This window comes from Mirounga angustirostris, unplaced genomic scaffold, assembly GCF_029215605.1.
Source record: "Mirounga angustirostris isolate CCGP_5_RB_7025 unplaced genomic scaffold, mMirAng1.0.hap1 SCAF_12, whole genome shotgun sequence".
NCBI lineage: Eukaryota > Metazoa > Chordata > Mammalia > Carnivora > Phocidae > Mirounga > Mirounga angustirostris.
Genome location: NW_026991720.1, coordinates 45,234,792 through 45,248,981, shown reverse-complemented (window position 1 = coordinate 45,248,981; position 14,190 = coordinate 45,234,792). Strand labels below are relative to the sequence as shown.

At 54.5% G+C, this 14,190-nt stretch overlaps 1 protein-coding gene across 3 annotated transcripts in view; it reads left to right on the top strand.

Annotated features, from left to right (window-relative positions):
• The window catches only part of MINDY4 (MINDY lysine 48 deubiquitinase 4), a 104,747-nt gene that overhangs the window by 53,000 nt on the left and 37,557 nt on the right, over positions 1–14,190 (top strand). For 2 of the 3 annotated variants that reach the window (XM_045864474.2, XM_045864473.3), the window contains exons 9-12: positions 1,036–1,124; positions 9,877–9,978; positions 11,568–11,631; positions 12,714–12,779. In XM_045864474.2, the coding sequence (XP_045720430.2) occupies positions 1,036–1,124; positions 9,877–9,978; positions 11,568–11,631; positions 12,714–12,779 (321 nt within the window). Of the gene's footprint in view, positions 1–1,035; positions 1,125–9,876; positions 9,979–11,567; positions 11,699–12,713; positions 12,780–14,190 lie in introns of all 3 variants that reach the window. The other variant, XR_010406445.1, reaches the window with a different exon arrangement.

Below are 14,190 nucleotides of genomic sequence, written 5' to 3'. Positions count from 1 at the left end.
TCCTCAGTGTCCAGAACCCTCTCTGAGACGGGCGGAAGGAGGCCTTTGTTTAGTTGGGGGCCTCAGAGAGGGTCCTCAGGCAGAGTCTCGGGAAGTGGTTTTGCAGGTAGGGCTGGAGAGAGAGCACTTGAAGGAGGAGGCAGCATGAGTATAAAGGGAAGGCTTTGAGAAGAAGTTTGTGAGGAGGAGGTGTTTTCTAAGATAGGGAAATGTAGGTACACCGGGGCAGGATTTGGACATGGTGTATACACATTTCCCGAGTTATACACTTTAAGGGCCAGAAGATACTCTCAATCCAGCAGCCCAGTGAGGTTCCATTTGTCAAGCCCCAGGTGCCTCCCCTTGCTCCTCACTGCCTGTGGAAGAACCCCAAGACCATTGGCCTCTGTCCCTAGTGTGGCCAAACTCAGCACATCTTCTTACACCCCCAGTTCAAGGGTACCCACGCCTGCTGCTCTGATAATTCTTGTACTTGTTGAATAGGGGTGAACCCCTCAAGGAGACTTCTTCCTCTAATGTGGGGGCACGGGGGACAAAGACACACCTGATGGGTGCTGAGGCAGGCCACAGCTGGGCAGAAGATTGCTCACATAAGCAGAGGCTGCTGAAGGGGCTGCTGAGATGGTCAGGGAGGGCTTCCTGGTGGAGGAGGCCTTTAGGATGGGCCTTGAAGGCTGAGTAAACCATTGACACCCTCAGCCTGTGGACATGGAAGCATTTCCTTGAATGACTGGGAACTTATGGTGACGTACTTGGTTTTACACCTGACTGTTTGTGAAGGCCTGCTTTCCTCCCGTGAGACATGCAGGTTCGCCCCTTCCTCCAGTGCTGGTCACCGGGGCCTTTGTCATCCCTTCTCTGTGACTAGGCTCAGGGCTCTGTGGAAGGACTCGGCATAGCAAAGGCCCCTGTTTGAGAGGCAGTGGCTTGGTGGTGCTGGGTCTCTAACCTGTGGGCGGAGGCTGGTTCTGGAGGGACAGACAGCTCTGCCTTGGGTCGGTCCTCACGGGCACTAATGTGTGTCCTTCTTTGCAGGGGGGTCCCTGTGGGGTTCTGGCAGCTGTCCAAGGCTGTGTCCTACAAAAACTCCTGTTTGAAGGAGATAGCGAAGCTGACTGCGTTCGGTAAGTCAGCGCTCCTTCTGGCAATATCTTCTTTTCCCGAGGCTTCTCCTCAGTGTCCAGAAAAAACAAGCAAGGAAGCGTGTGTGTTCCCTGATATTTCCTGTCTTCTGGAAAGGGAAATGGCGACTGGCTCAGAGGGCCAGCGCTGCCCAGTTGAAATGACCTGCATGTATTTGTCTCTGAGTCCCATTCCACGTGGCAAGTAGCTGCTGGAATGGCATCGAAACTAAGGCCACCCCCTCCTCAGCAGCTAAGCGCAGCAGCTGCCCAAAGCCCATCCACACCCACATCAACCTGCTGACCCTTCGATGGAGCCCAGGTCTCCCCTCCCTCCCCATGTTGCCTCACCTCTGCCAACAGCCATTCCCACACATTCCAGCCGGCCCCGCAGTGCATTGCTTCCACTCTCTTCGGCCATTTGTCTCCACCTCACACGTTACGTGTTTGCACATGGGCAGCTCCTTCTCCTTCTCACTCACTCCACAGACCTTTCTGGAACATCTCTGTGCAGGCAGAATGCTCTGTGCGGTGGAGGGATGGATAGAAAACCATAACTGTATACCATGGTTGGTGCTAAGCTAGAAGTATCGGCCAGGTGCTGGCCAGGGCCGGGGCTGGATGGCCAGTTTGAGGAGATGGCCTCCTTTCGTCTCCCTGTGTGCCCAGTGACTAGCTTGTGCTCAGTTACCCCCAGAGCTACAGAAATGGCATGTATTCTTATTTCTCTCTCTCTTTATTAGTTGAGCGATAACATGCATACAGGAAAGTACACGTCTCAAAAAAGTGCATGACTCATATGTGTTCTGCTCAATGCATTATTGCAAAATCCCCCCGCCCCATCATCCTATCAGCCAGATCAAGAAAGAAAAATATTTCCAGCATGCCGGAAGAGTTGTCCTGCCTAGTAGATACCTCCATTCTCCTCCCAAAAGTTGTGATTAAACAGCTTCTAAAATCACAGCTAAGTTTTGCCAGTTCCTGAATTTTAATTAAAGGGTCTTGTTCTTTGATGTAGGCATTTCAGTGCCTTAAAAAAAAAAAAAAGCTTAGGTGTTATAAAGACAACAAGGCCCATTCCCCATTCTTCCGTGTGCAGATTCCTGGGAGGGACGCTGGCTCCCCAGATATCCTGCCAAGCCCAGGACAAATGAAACATCTTTTACCACTTTAGAGGATTTTGCCTTAGATAGGTAGCTTTTCATGCTTGGCATTTTAGAATTTGTCTAATAATATAACTTGTCTAATTACAAAGTAATCACCAAGCGGTTTTGTCTCAAGTTAAAAGATGCCAATTACCAGCATAGCCCAGCCATACCCAGAGCAGAGCGACCTAACATTTCCACAGCAGGATCTCACCTCGTCCTTGTTCTTCTCCACACCACCCCCACCTCCCCATCGCGTCCAGACATAACTGCTCCTGTCTGTGCAGGGCCCCTGAAAGGCCAGCCAGCAAACCACAGTGCGGGCAGAGACCCTGCTGTCGACTGTCCTGGAGAGGTAGCACAGTGCTTGATGTTCTGGAATGCTCCCGACTGAGTGGAACTTGCCAAATGAGCGACCTCTGGCTGCCCTCAAAGGGTGCAGGGACTGTCCCCGAGTGCACATGCGCCCGACTGCCCACCTCCCTTCCTTGCACTGGAAAGAAGCATGCTGGGAGGGCTTGGCAGGTGCTTGGAGGGAAGACAGAGGACAGCCTCGGCCTTGCCTTCACGGCACCTATGATTGAGCATGAGAGCCAGACAAATAGAGGCTCCAGGGGATGTGCCGGATGCTCAGGGTTCCTCCAGACCTGAACGGGCTGGGGCAGGCCTGTTGGAGGGGTGACATTCGAATCCAGCTGAGGTCTGGAGGTCATCGACTCCCAGTTGGCTTCACACACATCCTTATATATGCTCGTTCCTCCCTCAATTTCCCCCTTCCCAGCGAATCCCTCAGACTTCTTCTTGGGCTCCTTACTGCACAGAGGCCTTGACATCACGGAGGCCTTCCCTAGGTGAGAAGAACCCCAGGCCTGCTCCAAGGTGCCCTTGTTCCCTGACATTGTTACCTGTCCACGGTCGCACCCCCACCGCTCCACCCCCTGGGAATACCAGCCCCATGAGAATAGGGGCCTTCCTGGGCTGCCTGGTTCACAGCCTGTCCCTGGCATCCAGCCCAGGGCCTAGGCCACAGAAGAGGCCCTCGGAATTTTTGTTGAATGAACACATGCACAAATGCATGAGTTATCCAGACTCACAGGGAGGGGAGGGAATGGTGTTCCAGTAAGGAGAACAGCATGTGCAGAGAGAGGCCCGAGGGCAGTGAGAGCAGGGCGGACAAGGGAGCCGAGAGCTGCCTGGGGTGGCCAGGGCAGGGTTTGCGGGGGGGCAGGGTGAGACCTGGGGCTGGCAGATGGGTCAGGGCCAGGCTGCCAGAGGGGCCTTGGGGCCTTACCAGCTGCTTGGGTCAAGCCTTGGCCTTGGCCCTCATGGGAGATGTCTCATAATTCATTTCAGCCCTCTTCTCATTCAGAGCTGCTTTTGAACTTGGACTTTGTACTTGGGGGGAAGTTGTGGATTGTTTTCCAATGATTGGGATGGGGCATTTAAGTTGGTTCCAGGAAGGGCTGTTTCTGTCCAGGGCACACACAAGGCAGGCTCGATTCCTTGTTGCCCACCCCACACACCACTGAGGGAATGTTCCACCCTCTGGATCCACAGGTACATTCTCCGGGGAGCGCTCTGCTCTCCACACCAGAGAGGGGAGCGAGGGCTTGGAAGGCAAAAAGCCATCCTGGTTGTGGGCGAAAGTCGGGCTCTGGGCAGAAAGAAAACCGGGTGAGCAGTGGGAAGTGAGGTTCTTTCTACCTCTCACCATCTGCCAGCCAGCCACTGGCCAAGCCTGGGCTTAGGCCCCAGTTTACAGTGACAGGTGTCTATTTAAGCACTGACTAGATGGAGAGTTCCATCAAGTCTTTGCTGGGAAGGAGGCGGAGGGAGTGCAGCCTTGGCTCCCACGGGCTCCCTGTCAGCTGGGACTCTGAGAGAGGAGTCGGGGCCAGCCTAGATTGAGGGCCCTTGGTGGCCAGGCTGGTGGGTCTGAGCTGGGTCCTAGGGGCAGTAGTGGTTAGGCAGAGGGAGAAGGGGGAAGAAGGAGCTGCGGGGGGGTATATGTAGGGGTGTGCCAGGTGGGAAGGAGCCCCAGTCTGGCTGCCTGGCTCAGCAGTATGTGTGGAGTATCCAGGGAACTCAGCCTGCTGGCCACGGTCCCCTCCTCCAGGAAGCATGGAAGGATTCATGCTGCAGAAGAGTGACCTCAGTTTTCTTGGGAGCCCCACAACTATGGGTGCTCCTGGTAAGTCCCTCCCCTCTCTGCCCTCACCCCCTGCTGCTCCAGGTGCTGCAACCAGGGCTCATCTCCATGAGGTGGAGCACTGTGGGCTGGCTTTCTGCTTCCATCCACTGGGGCTCTAGCAGGAGCTCAGGAAGAGGTAGCTCAGAGAGGGACAAGCTGGGGGAGTCCCAGTGGTGATGGACTATAGGCAAGGGGCACCAGATGCCTACACACACACACACACACACACACACACACACACATAACACACACCCCCACACCCCCAGTCCTGTGTTTCCTTCTCCCACTTCCCCTGCCATGGGGCCAGGTTTGCTGAGGTTACAGCCTGACTCGGGGGCTGGAGGGCCATTGGGGGTGGGAGAGGAGAGTTCTTCTGGCTTCAAGCTAGGACTTGGGTCAAACAAAGGCCCGGGGAGCAAGGGGCTGGTGCCCAGGGCTGGCAGCAAAGGAGGGAAGTGAGAGCAGAGTCTGGGTTGCTGTTTCGTGGTGATGAGGCCCTATAGGGCTGGGTCCAGAGACCTGGGCTGCAGCGCTTCACCTTCTCCATTGGTGAATCTCTGTCTTGCCTAAGTTTGACTCAACAAGGAAATGCAAGCACAGTCCTTTGTAAATTATCAAGGGCTGTGCAAGCAGGCAGGACCATCTGGGGAAGCCGAGGCTCAGAGAGGGGAGATGCTCACCCAGGGTCACTCCTGGCATCTGCGGCTGAGCCCTGTCCGCCTTCGTGCTCTGCTGTGCCCCAGAAGAGACTCTGAGCAACAGGAGAGCCAGAGAGGTCAGGAGGGGCCGACGCCAGGCGTTTGGAACATTCGTGTGCCGGACCCCCAGACGGACTCTCAGTGACCAAGGCGTGGCTCTGTGTTTTACAGAGGCCTTCTGGGCACACCCTTCCCCTTTCCCCTACTTTGGAAGAACTCAGTACGGAAGTACAAAGAGTCATACAGCAAACATCTCATGTGAGCAAAGGGTGACACCCTGTAGGAGCCCCTCTTCATGCCCAGCTCCTCTGGTTTCATTGGTTTATTCATACAATTTTAATATCGACGGGTTGGGTCATTGATGTTTCTACATGGGTAGTGTGTGCTGAGATGGGTTCGAGGCTTCAATACTTCCTTTTGACTCTGAAATTCCAGGATTTCAGAAATGACCCAACTTAAAAAAAAAATACAGGTGACTCCTTTTTTCTCTTCACGAACACCATGGTGGCCTGGCCCCCACACCTAGGCAGCATGTGCAGCTGCCCAACTCTGGGCTCTGGGGGGCGCTTGAAGGACCTGTGGGCCTTCCCATGCTGGGGCTGGCGGTGGGGCCCCTCCTCGCGCCCTCCGCCCACCACCCGCCACCCGCCACTGATGGGGAGCGATTCTGTGAAAGCAGCGTGGGGGATTGACTGCGCCCTCCAGGGAAGTCATGCTGAAATAAAGGCCTCTTGGCAGTTGTGGTGTTTTTTCTCTGGAGCTGTCTGGCTTCATTAGGACCCACTCCGTCAGGCCGGCAGCTGGCCTCTCCTCAGTTGGGGAGGACAGAGCCAGGCGGCAGGACTCTGTGTTTTCCCCTTGAGGAGGTGTTGTGCCAGTGTGTGGGAAGAGACGACGAGCCTCACTCCCCTGCAGGCCTAGAGAGAGCCGCAGACAAGGATGTTGTCCCCTCACCTCCTCTTCCCTTTGAAATTGTGAAATTCAAGGCCCAGAGAAAGAGGGGCACTTGCCCGAGGCCTGTCTGGACACCGTAGCAGAGCCAGGCTTGGACCCCAGGTCCGGTGGCCCCCGGACTGGCCTTCTCCCCACTGCCTGCAACAGCTTGTGAGCCTGAGAGGGAGCAGAAAGGCTGTGGTCATTCACCAGACTTCCTCTGGGTGGTTTGGAGACGCGAACCGCTGGGCACATCAGAGTGGATGGGTGAGGCCATTTCGAGATAGTTGGGATCAGAACATCTTTTAATCTGAAGGACTGGAGTAATTTGGGCAAACATGCAGGCTGTATTACTCCCCTATGCCCACCACCACCCGTAGGCAAATGTCTTCATCCTGTACTTCTCCTGTGAGGAATTAGATGCTTAAAGAAACTTCTCTTGGTTGGAGAGCCTGGCTGGGTGCTAGGTTCATGGTAGGAGTTTGATGAGTGCACGTCTGACCGATGAAGGCAAACAGGAACCGCCCTTGCCGTTGAGATTTTGCAGGCGAAAGCAGGGAGATACCTGGTGGAGCTGGAGCCTGGGTGACTCACCACAGCACCGCCTTCCTCTCGTCGTCTGCACGGACAGCCCTGTCTACCCTGTGGCCAGTTAAATGGCAGAAATGGCAATACCGGAATGATGTTTGGGGGCACGTGGCCCAATGTCCACATCTTATGTGGGAAGCGAAGGCCGGCGAGGGCAAGGGGCTTCTCTAAGGCCTGGGAGCCAGGAACCAAACCCAGGCCCAACCACTGCACTTTTCCACTGTGTCTTCTGGAAAGATGTATCTCAAAAGAGCAAACAGGGGCCCAGGGAAGGATGGAGAGACTGGAAGTGTTTCTAAATGGAAGCCAGTGTAAAAAATGAGGACTTTTGTGTAGAAACGCAGAGGTTCAGAGGGTCTGTAACCAGTCCGTGAGATCAGAAAGACACGGGCCGGACTGAGAAGCCAGATCTCTTGATAGTGTTTCATGGTGCCCAAGAGACAGGCTTGAAGACAGAGGAATGCTGGTTCCTAAAGCCAAGAGCTCTAGACAGTTGGTTCCATTTCCCCAAGTTCTCCTTCCTCCCTCAATGCTGTTTTAATTTTTCCAACTTTCCTAACTGTGTGACCTTGGGTGAATCCCTTAGGCTCTGTGCCTCAGTTTCCCCATTTAAAAGCAATAATACTGCCACCTCGATAGGGTAGCTTTAATGGCTAATGAAATAATACATGCAACGTGTTTCTAACAGTGCTTGGCACATGATGGATACTCAGTATATGTCGGCTTTTCAAATCTCATTTATGGCTACACTGAGAAGCCTTCAATCAAGCACATGACTTGCTTCAGCAAGTTAGTGTAGAACACAGTGAATGTGTGAAAGGAGACCTCTTGGTTCCACATCTGCAGGTTTCCCAGCATAGATATCTAGGCAGAGTTTAAAGTCCAGACACAAGTTTGCACAACTCCTAGCCATGGTAAGGGTTCTAACTGGGGGGAACCCTGGTCACACCTGTATTGTAGGAAGAGCCCACAGGGACAAGATGGAGCAGAGATGCTGGTCAGGCACTGGCTAGAACAACTCAGCTGGGGAGCAGAGCACCCTGGTCCCGGGCAGGGGCAGGAAGGGGATTGGCAAGGGTTTTCAGGAGGTGTGTTTGACAGGATGTGATGGTCACCTGGGTGGGGGCAGGGCAGGAAACAGGAGCTGTGGGGATGACGAAGCCTACTTTCATAGGTTCTGAATCCAAGGGGATAAATGTCCAACCCCTTCTCCTTTGTCAGACAAGCCCTGCTTTCCAGGCCCCTCTCTGTCCTTGGCATCACCTCTCCGGAAACCCAGCACAACATTTCCTCACCTTTGTTTTCATAGTTGATGGTGACCCAGGCCAGTGCTCCCCCCACAGCCCAGGCCGCCTGGTTTGGTGATGGCATGGTAACCATTTCCTCGAGGAGCATGGCGGGCTTCCAGAGGCTGCACAAGTAGCAGGCAGTCTGCCATTTCATTTTTCAAGTGGTTGAGGACTTGCTGTTTGTCTCATTAGGTTTGAAGGATACCCTGGTGTCAGGGGCTTCTTGTCACTTTTACACCAGATGGTAGGAGTTCACCTTCCCGTCACCACAGCCAACATGGGGACTTGATGTTTCCATAAAGACAACAGTGATAGGTATCCATTACTGACCATTCACCCTGTGCCAGGCACTGGGCTATGGGCCTTTACACACATCACCTTGTTTAAAGTTCCCAATGCTACAGAGGAGGTACTAGGGTCCTCTCCAGTTTATGGAAGGGAAAACTGAGGGACGATTATGTCATTTGCCTCCTATTTTAAAGGCATTGTACAGCCTGGATGCAGGCCACTGGCTCTGTGTCTCAGGCACTGGGGAGTGACCACGTGCTGCCCATCACAGTGACCTGTGTCCTGGTCTCCTGGTTCCCATTTCTCCAGTTTTCTTTCTCCCTCACACAGCTTAGCATGGAGCTCAGGTGTTAGTTGGCCACTGAAAACATAGAACCCTGACCCCCACCCCTTGCCCCCTGCCGTGTATTCCTTTGAGCCCCAGCAGGGTCTTCATCGAGGCACCTTTGTTTGTTAGGAAAAGCCTAACACTCAGACTGCTTTTGTAAGAATTTAATTTTTCTAAGGATTTAGAAAAAATTCATAGACTCCAGCAGTGGGCAAGAAGTACAGCTCTAGGAGCCCTGGAAATGTGAAACTGAAGGAAGTGTCTCTATCAGGCCGTTGCCTGTTCTTCCCTTTTGCTCATTTCATGCACCAGGGCATCTGTGTTACCATTTTTATCATAAGGTGTCTCTGCCATTTTTGACATTGCTGACTGCCTGTTTTGCTCAAAGCCCATTTGCTCCTAGGACTGTGTAATAGCACCATCTCCCAGCCGTGCCCCTACTGCCGTGCTGCGTCCTGCCATCCTCTGCATCCCTGGTGTACCAGAGTCCTGTGGGGTTTCATCCTTGGCTGCCATCTCTGCCCTTCCTCATCCTCTGTCTGGAGAATCTTAGCCCCTCAAAGGGCCAAGGACCCCTCACATGCTGGTGGTGCATAAACCTATCCTCAGCCCCGATGCTCTCCTGGGCTTTCCATGTGTCAGATAGCTTCACCCAGGGGGTCCCACGTGCACCTCCAGCTGCTCCCCCAGTCCTCCTCTCTGCCCTATATTCCTCATTTCAGTTGGCAGCCCCACTGTGCACCCACTAAACCCCCAGAGATTACCATGAATCCTTCCTCTTCCCCATCCTACAACCTATATCTAAATAACCAGCAAGGCAGGCCACTTTCCTCTCTGCACCCATGATCTCATTTCCTGTGGCTGGTGGGAATGAAGGGCACCTGCTTGCACAGCTGCTGTCTCCAGTGGCCCGGATGCTGGGAGTGGCCAAGGCTGGGTCAGGGCAGTACCAGACATTTGCCTGGGATGGCTCACTTTCCTCCGGATGGCTCCTGAGCACATTCAGCACAGCCTCCTGGGCTCCGTCAGAACTCACGGCCCTGCCAAGCCTCCAGGGTCCCCTCTGCTCCCCCTGGGCTGTTTCCTTGACCTTCTCCTCCTCCAGCCCCACCCAGGGCCTCTCCGTCAGGGCTCTTCCCTTGGCGCTCGTCGGAGGAGGCCCTGCTGGACGGAGTCCCTGGGCTGCAGAGCCCTCTCTGTGTGGCAGAGGAAAGAATAGGCCATCTGCTACAGGGCTGCCCCGTCCCTGGCTTGTGTAGCCATGGGCATAAACACACTCTCTTTTTCCTCCTCAGGCAGCTGCAGCCTTCCAATGCCCGCAGGACCCACTGCCTCGCTCTGGCCATCGCAGACATCGTGTGGCGGGCCGGGGGCCATGAGAGAGCCGTGGTCACACTGTGAGTGCTTCCCAGGGCTGTACACGGGGCTCCACTCACGCGTTGGCCCAGCTGCAGGCAAGCTGGCTGTGCGCTTTCCTGTCCTCGGAATCGTCTTCCCACCCAGCTTGTCTGTGTGTCCTCCCGGACGCTAGCCCTGTGCCCCATGGCAGCACGAGCCCAGGGGGGCAGCCCCCCACAGGGAGAGGCCCAGAGGGGCCTCCACGGAGCTCCAGTCTCCTCTCTGCCTGGCCTTCCTCCCTGGGGAGCCTTGGGGGATGCATCCCATCTGAGAAAATCTCAGACCTCTCAGGAACCAGTCACCCTCTGCTTCATATGTCTCTCCTAGTCCCCGAAGCATGCTCCCTTTCACTTTGTCACTTGGACCCCCATTCCATGGAGGAAGAGACTTTCCCTGCCCCCTCTATCGCTACTGCAGGCCACATGGATGGTTTGCCGGCTCTTCAGTCAGGCCCTTCAGAGTGGAAGCATCACTTCATCCCAGGCCTGTGGCTAAGCTTTAGTAAAAGGGGTGCCTTTGGGGGCCAAAGACTACACTCCGGAGCTCCCCAGTGTCTTCATTCCTGGGCTCTGACCTGGTGGGTCAATAGAGCATACTGCTTAAGAGAAGGGGCTCCAGAGGCTAACTCCCAATGCTGTTGTTTATTGGCTGTGTGACCTTGGGCAGCTGACTCAACCTCTCTGTGCTTCATCTGTTTACTCATCTGGAAAATGCAGATGATAGCAAGGATCATCTGGTAGAGTGACTTGAGAATTAAATGAGTCAATATAAATAAATTATCTATAATAAATGGTAATATTATCTATCCATTTAAATCATTTATCCACATAAATAAATGGTAAATAATAATAAAAGTGAAGTACTTAGGACAATGTCTGGCACATACTAAGTACCATGTCAGTGTTAGATATTATTGTTCCTATGGAGCTTGTCCTCGGTCCTCGTGTTCCAGTGAATACGTTATTCCACATTAACCCTGGCCCTTAGCATCTGCATGGCAGCCCTGAAAGCCCATGGGGCAAAAATTCAGTTTCTCCCTGTTTTACAGATAAGCAGACAGAAGGCCAGAGAGAGGCAACAGCCGTTCCCAGCCTACGCAGCAGGCTAATGGCACTGTGGGCCCCACACCCAAACCCCGCTTCTAGTGCCCGCCTCACCGGGCTGCACATGCCTGGTGTGGTTGTAAACAGATGGTGATGGGGCTGGGGTGGGGAGCCTCAGGCCAGAGGCTGGAATTCCTCACGGCCCTGAAAGCTAAGGGCAAGTCAGCATTCCTTTGTCTGGAAATCTGTCAGTTGTGGGTGAGAGGCAGACTCGCTCGTGCCAGGACTTGGGTTTGGTTACCCCGAGCTCTCCTTCTGCCGTCTTTTCTCCATTCCTTTTCCCACCCCCACTCGTGGCGTCCTCTGGGCCCAGCCCAGTGGGTGAGTTCAAAGTGGAGGGGAAACGAGAAACCCTTGGTCCCATTCTTTCCTCCGGAGCCACCTTTTGATTTGTTCTCAGTTAATGGCACATGTGGTTTCACCCTGGCTCAAGGGCATGTCTTCTGTCCACGCACAGGACTCATGCATCTCCCTTTCCTTTTTAGGGCTTCAGGAACACAGCAGTTCAGTCCAACAGGGAAATACAAAGCAGATGGAGTCTTAGAAACAGTACGGCTTTCTGGAAAATTATCACGCAACCTTTGGCTTTGTTTGGGGACGGTCTCCTTTCATATAAGTAAATCCTCCCTCAGCTGGGGATGGGCCAGCCCTCCCTGCAGCCCAGGCTAGCGGATCCTCCACCTGGGATTGGGGTGGGGGCCGGGGTGGGGGGCTAGGGGGTGGGCTCTCGCCAGAACTGCCCTTGTGGCCGAAAGGCTGATGGGTGCCCGGTCACGTGGAGGCTGTACAGAGAAGAGCGGCCCGTGCGTGATGCCTTCTGGCCAAACCACAGCCGTCTCTGTCCCTCTCTGTCTCCTCAGCACCCTTGCCGGGGTTGTGAGGGGGCAGGGGGGTGGCATGGAGATGGAGGGGGGAAGTTAGAGAGTGGGGAACAGAACACCAGCCATGAAGCCAGACCTAGTTTGACCAAGTAAGGGAAAGAAATGGAAGACGTGAGGATACAGACACAGTGACATTTCCCACAAACGCGCCTCCTCTTCACAGAGGACTTTTATTTGACCTCCTTTGTTTCCTTTGACCTAAGTTTGGGCCCATGTGGCCCTGGGATCCTAATTAGGGATCTCCCCTGGTCAGGTGCTCTCTCTACAAGTGGTTTTTTTCCTGAGCTGCCTGAGAAACCAAAGGAGACTGAGACCCACGGCTTCCCACTGAACTCAGGACAGTGAGTTGGGCTCAGAGCTGGCCCGGCAGTGGCCAGTTGGATGGGATACCCACCCCGGCCCCCCGTGCACCCCCAGGTACTTCTCAGACACCTGTGACTGGCCCGCAGGGGTGCAGCCACGTGTGATGCTGGCTCCTTCACTTGAGCTCCCCGGTGTCTTCATTCCTGGGCTCTGTAGGCCTGGTGCAGATGGCAGGGCGGACTTGACCCCGGAGACCCCAGCTGGGCCCTGTCTGCCTTTTAAGTCACACGCAGGCATGGGGGTGCCTCACTGTCCCGGCTCCCGAGGTCGCTACTGTGACTGCAGGGACATTCTCGAGTGGGGTCTTGTAGCTACCGGAGCCAGGGTGGGACATGGAAGCATCTGTGGGGCTCGGGCAGCTCATGCTGTGGGTTCGTGTCTCCTCAGCTCACACTGCACAGTTTGACCTGCTACGAGGAGCTGGTGACTTTTCTTCAAGAAAGCATCCATCAGGTATGGACAATGGTTTATATGGGGGTTGTGTGTTGTTAAGCCATCTGCTCTCTTTGGTGGGGACCCTGCTGGATACAAGACCTTGCTTGGTGTTCTGGCTGGCTGGCTGGGTCCTCCAGCACCCTGTCTGCTGGAGGGGATCTGTGTACCCACTCCTTGCTGTGAGATGGGGTAGCACATGTCCAGGGCCTGAACAGCTCAGAGTGCCATGGGGATTCAGAGAAGGGTTGTAGCCTGGCTGGCTTTGTGGAGGAGGGAGTGAAGGCTCCATGGTAAAGGATATGATCTCTGGAGCCCTCAGCCTGGGTTTGAATCTAGGTTTCACCCCTTACATAGTAGCTCTGTAACCTTGGGCAACTTCTTTAGCCCTCCTATGCCTCAGTTTCCTCATCTGTAAAATGGGGCTGATAACAAGAGTACTTAGAACTAGCGTGCTGGGCTTGATGTTGTCATTGACTTTAGCTTTTGTTGTTGACGTTATGATCACCATTAGCGTGATTATTTAAGGCCCCCTTGAGATTGGTTAGCTGGACTTGTGGAAATGAGGGGGACGCCTTACAGGGGCAGGGTGCAGCACAAGCCAAGGCCAACAGATGACCTCTGAGATCCCCAACCTCAGGGTCTCATTTTCTGATGTCTGTGTGTCAGGATGGAAGGAAAGAAAGAGCGCCAAGCCTTTCTGTCCCAGTGTGCAAGCAAATACCTCCTCTGTGCCTTTCCTTCAGCCTTCTGAGCTGTGGGACCAGCTCTTTGAGGCTCCGGAGAAGGCGACCGAGGATTTGCTGGTGAGCCCGGAGGGTGGGAGAACTTGTCAGATATGGGACCAGGCTGAACACTCCTGCTGTCAGAATACTCTCCTCTTGTTCCCCGAAGGCACTGAGGGTCTGGGCATAGCCTAGGAAGAGTGCCAGCCCTGATCTCACAGATGCTTCTTGGGTAGGAAAATGGGGCCTGCTCGGAGACCCTTGGGAGGCAGGGGTGCAGTCAGTAAGACACTGATTCACCCCACACTTTCTGCCCCAGAGCTGTTGCCTAGGGATAATTCAGCCCAAGGAGCCTGGCCCATGTTCTCAGCTTAGGATGCTGCCTTTCTGCACTGACTGTTCCGTCTGGCCTTTCTGGGAGGTGCGAGGGAGGGGCTCTGATGTGGGAGGGGTCCTGGCCTCAGCCAGCCCTCCCTTGCTCCCTGTCCCTGGCTCCCTCTGGTTCTTCATGGGCGTAACCCAGTGGGCTGTGTGCTGATGCAGCCTGCTCACCGGCTGGCCCAGAGCAAAAGGGGCCTGGGGCCCTCCTCTGGCTTAATCCTTGGCCACATGTGGCCTCAGGAACATCACTGGGCCTCAGTTGCCTCGCCTAGAAAACAGAAGATGGAGCAGTCAGCAGCTCTTTATTGTCCAACAGAGGTTTTTAA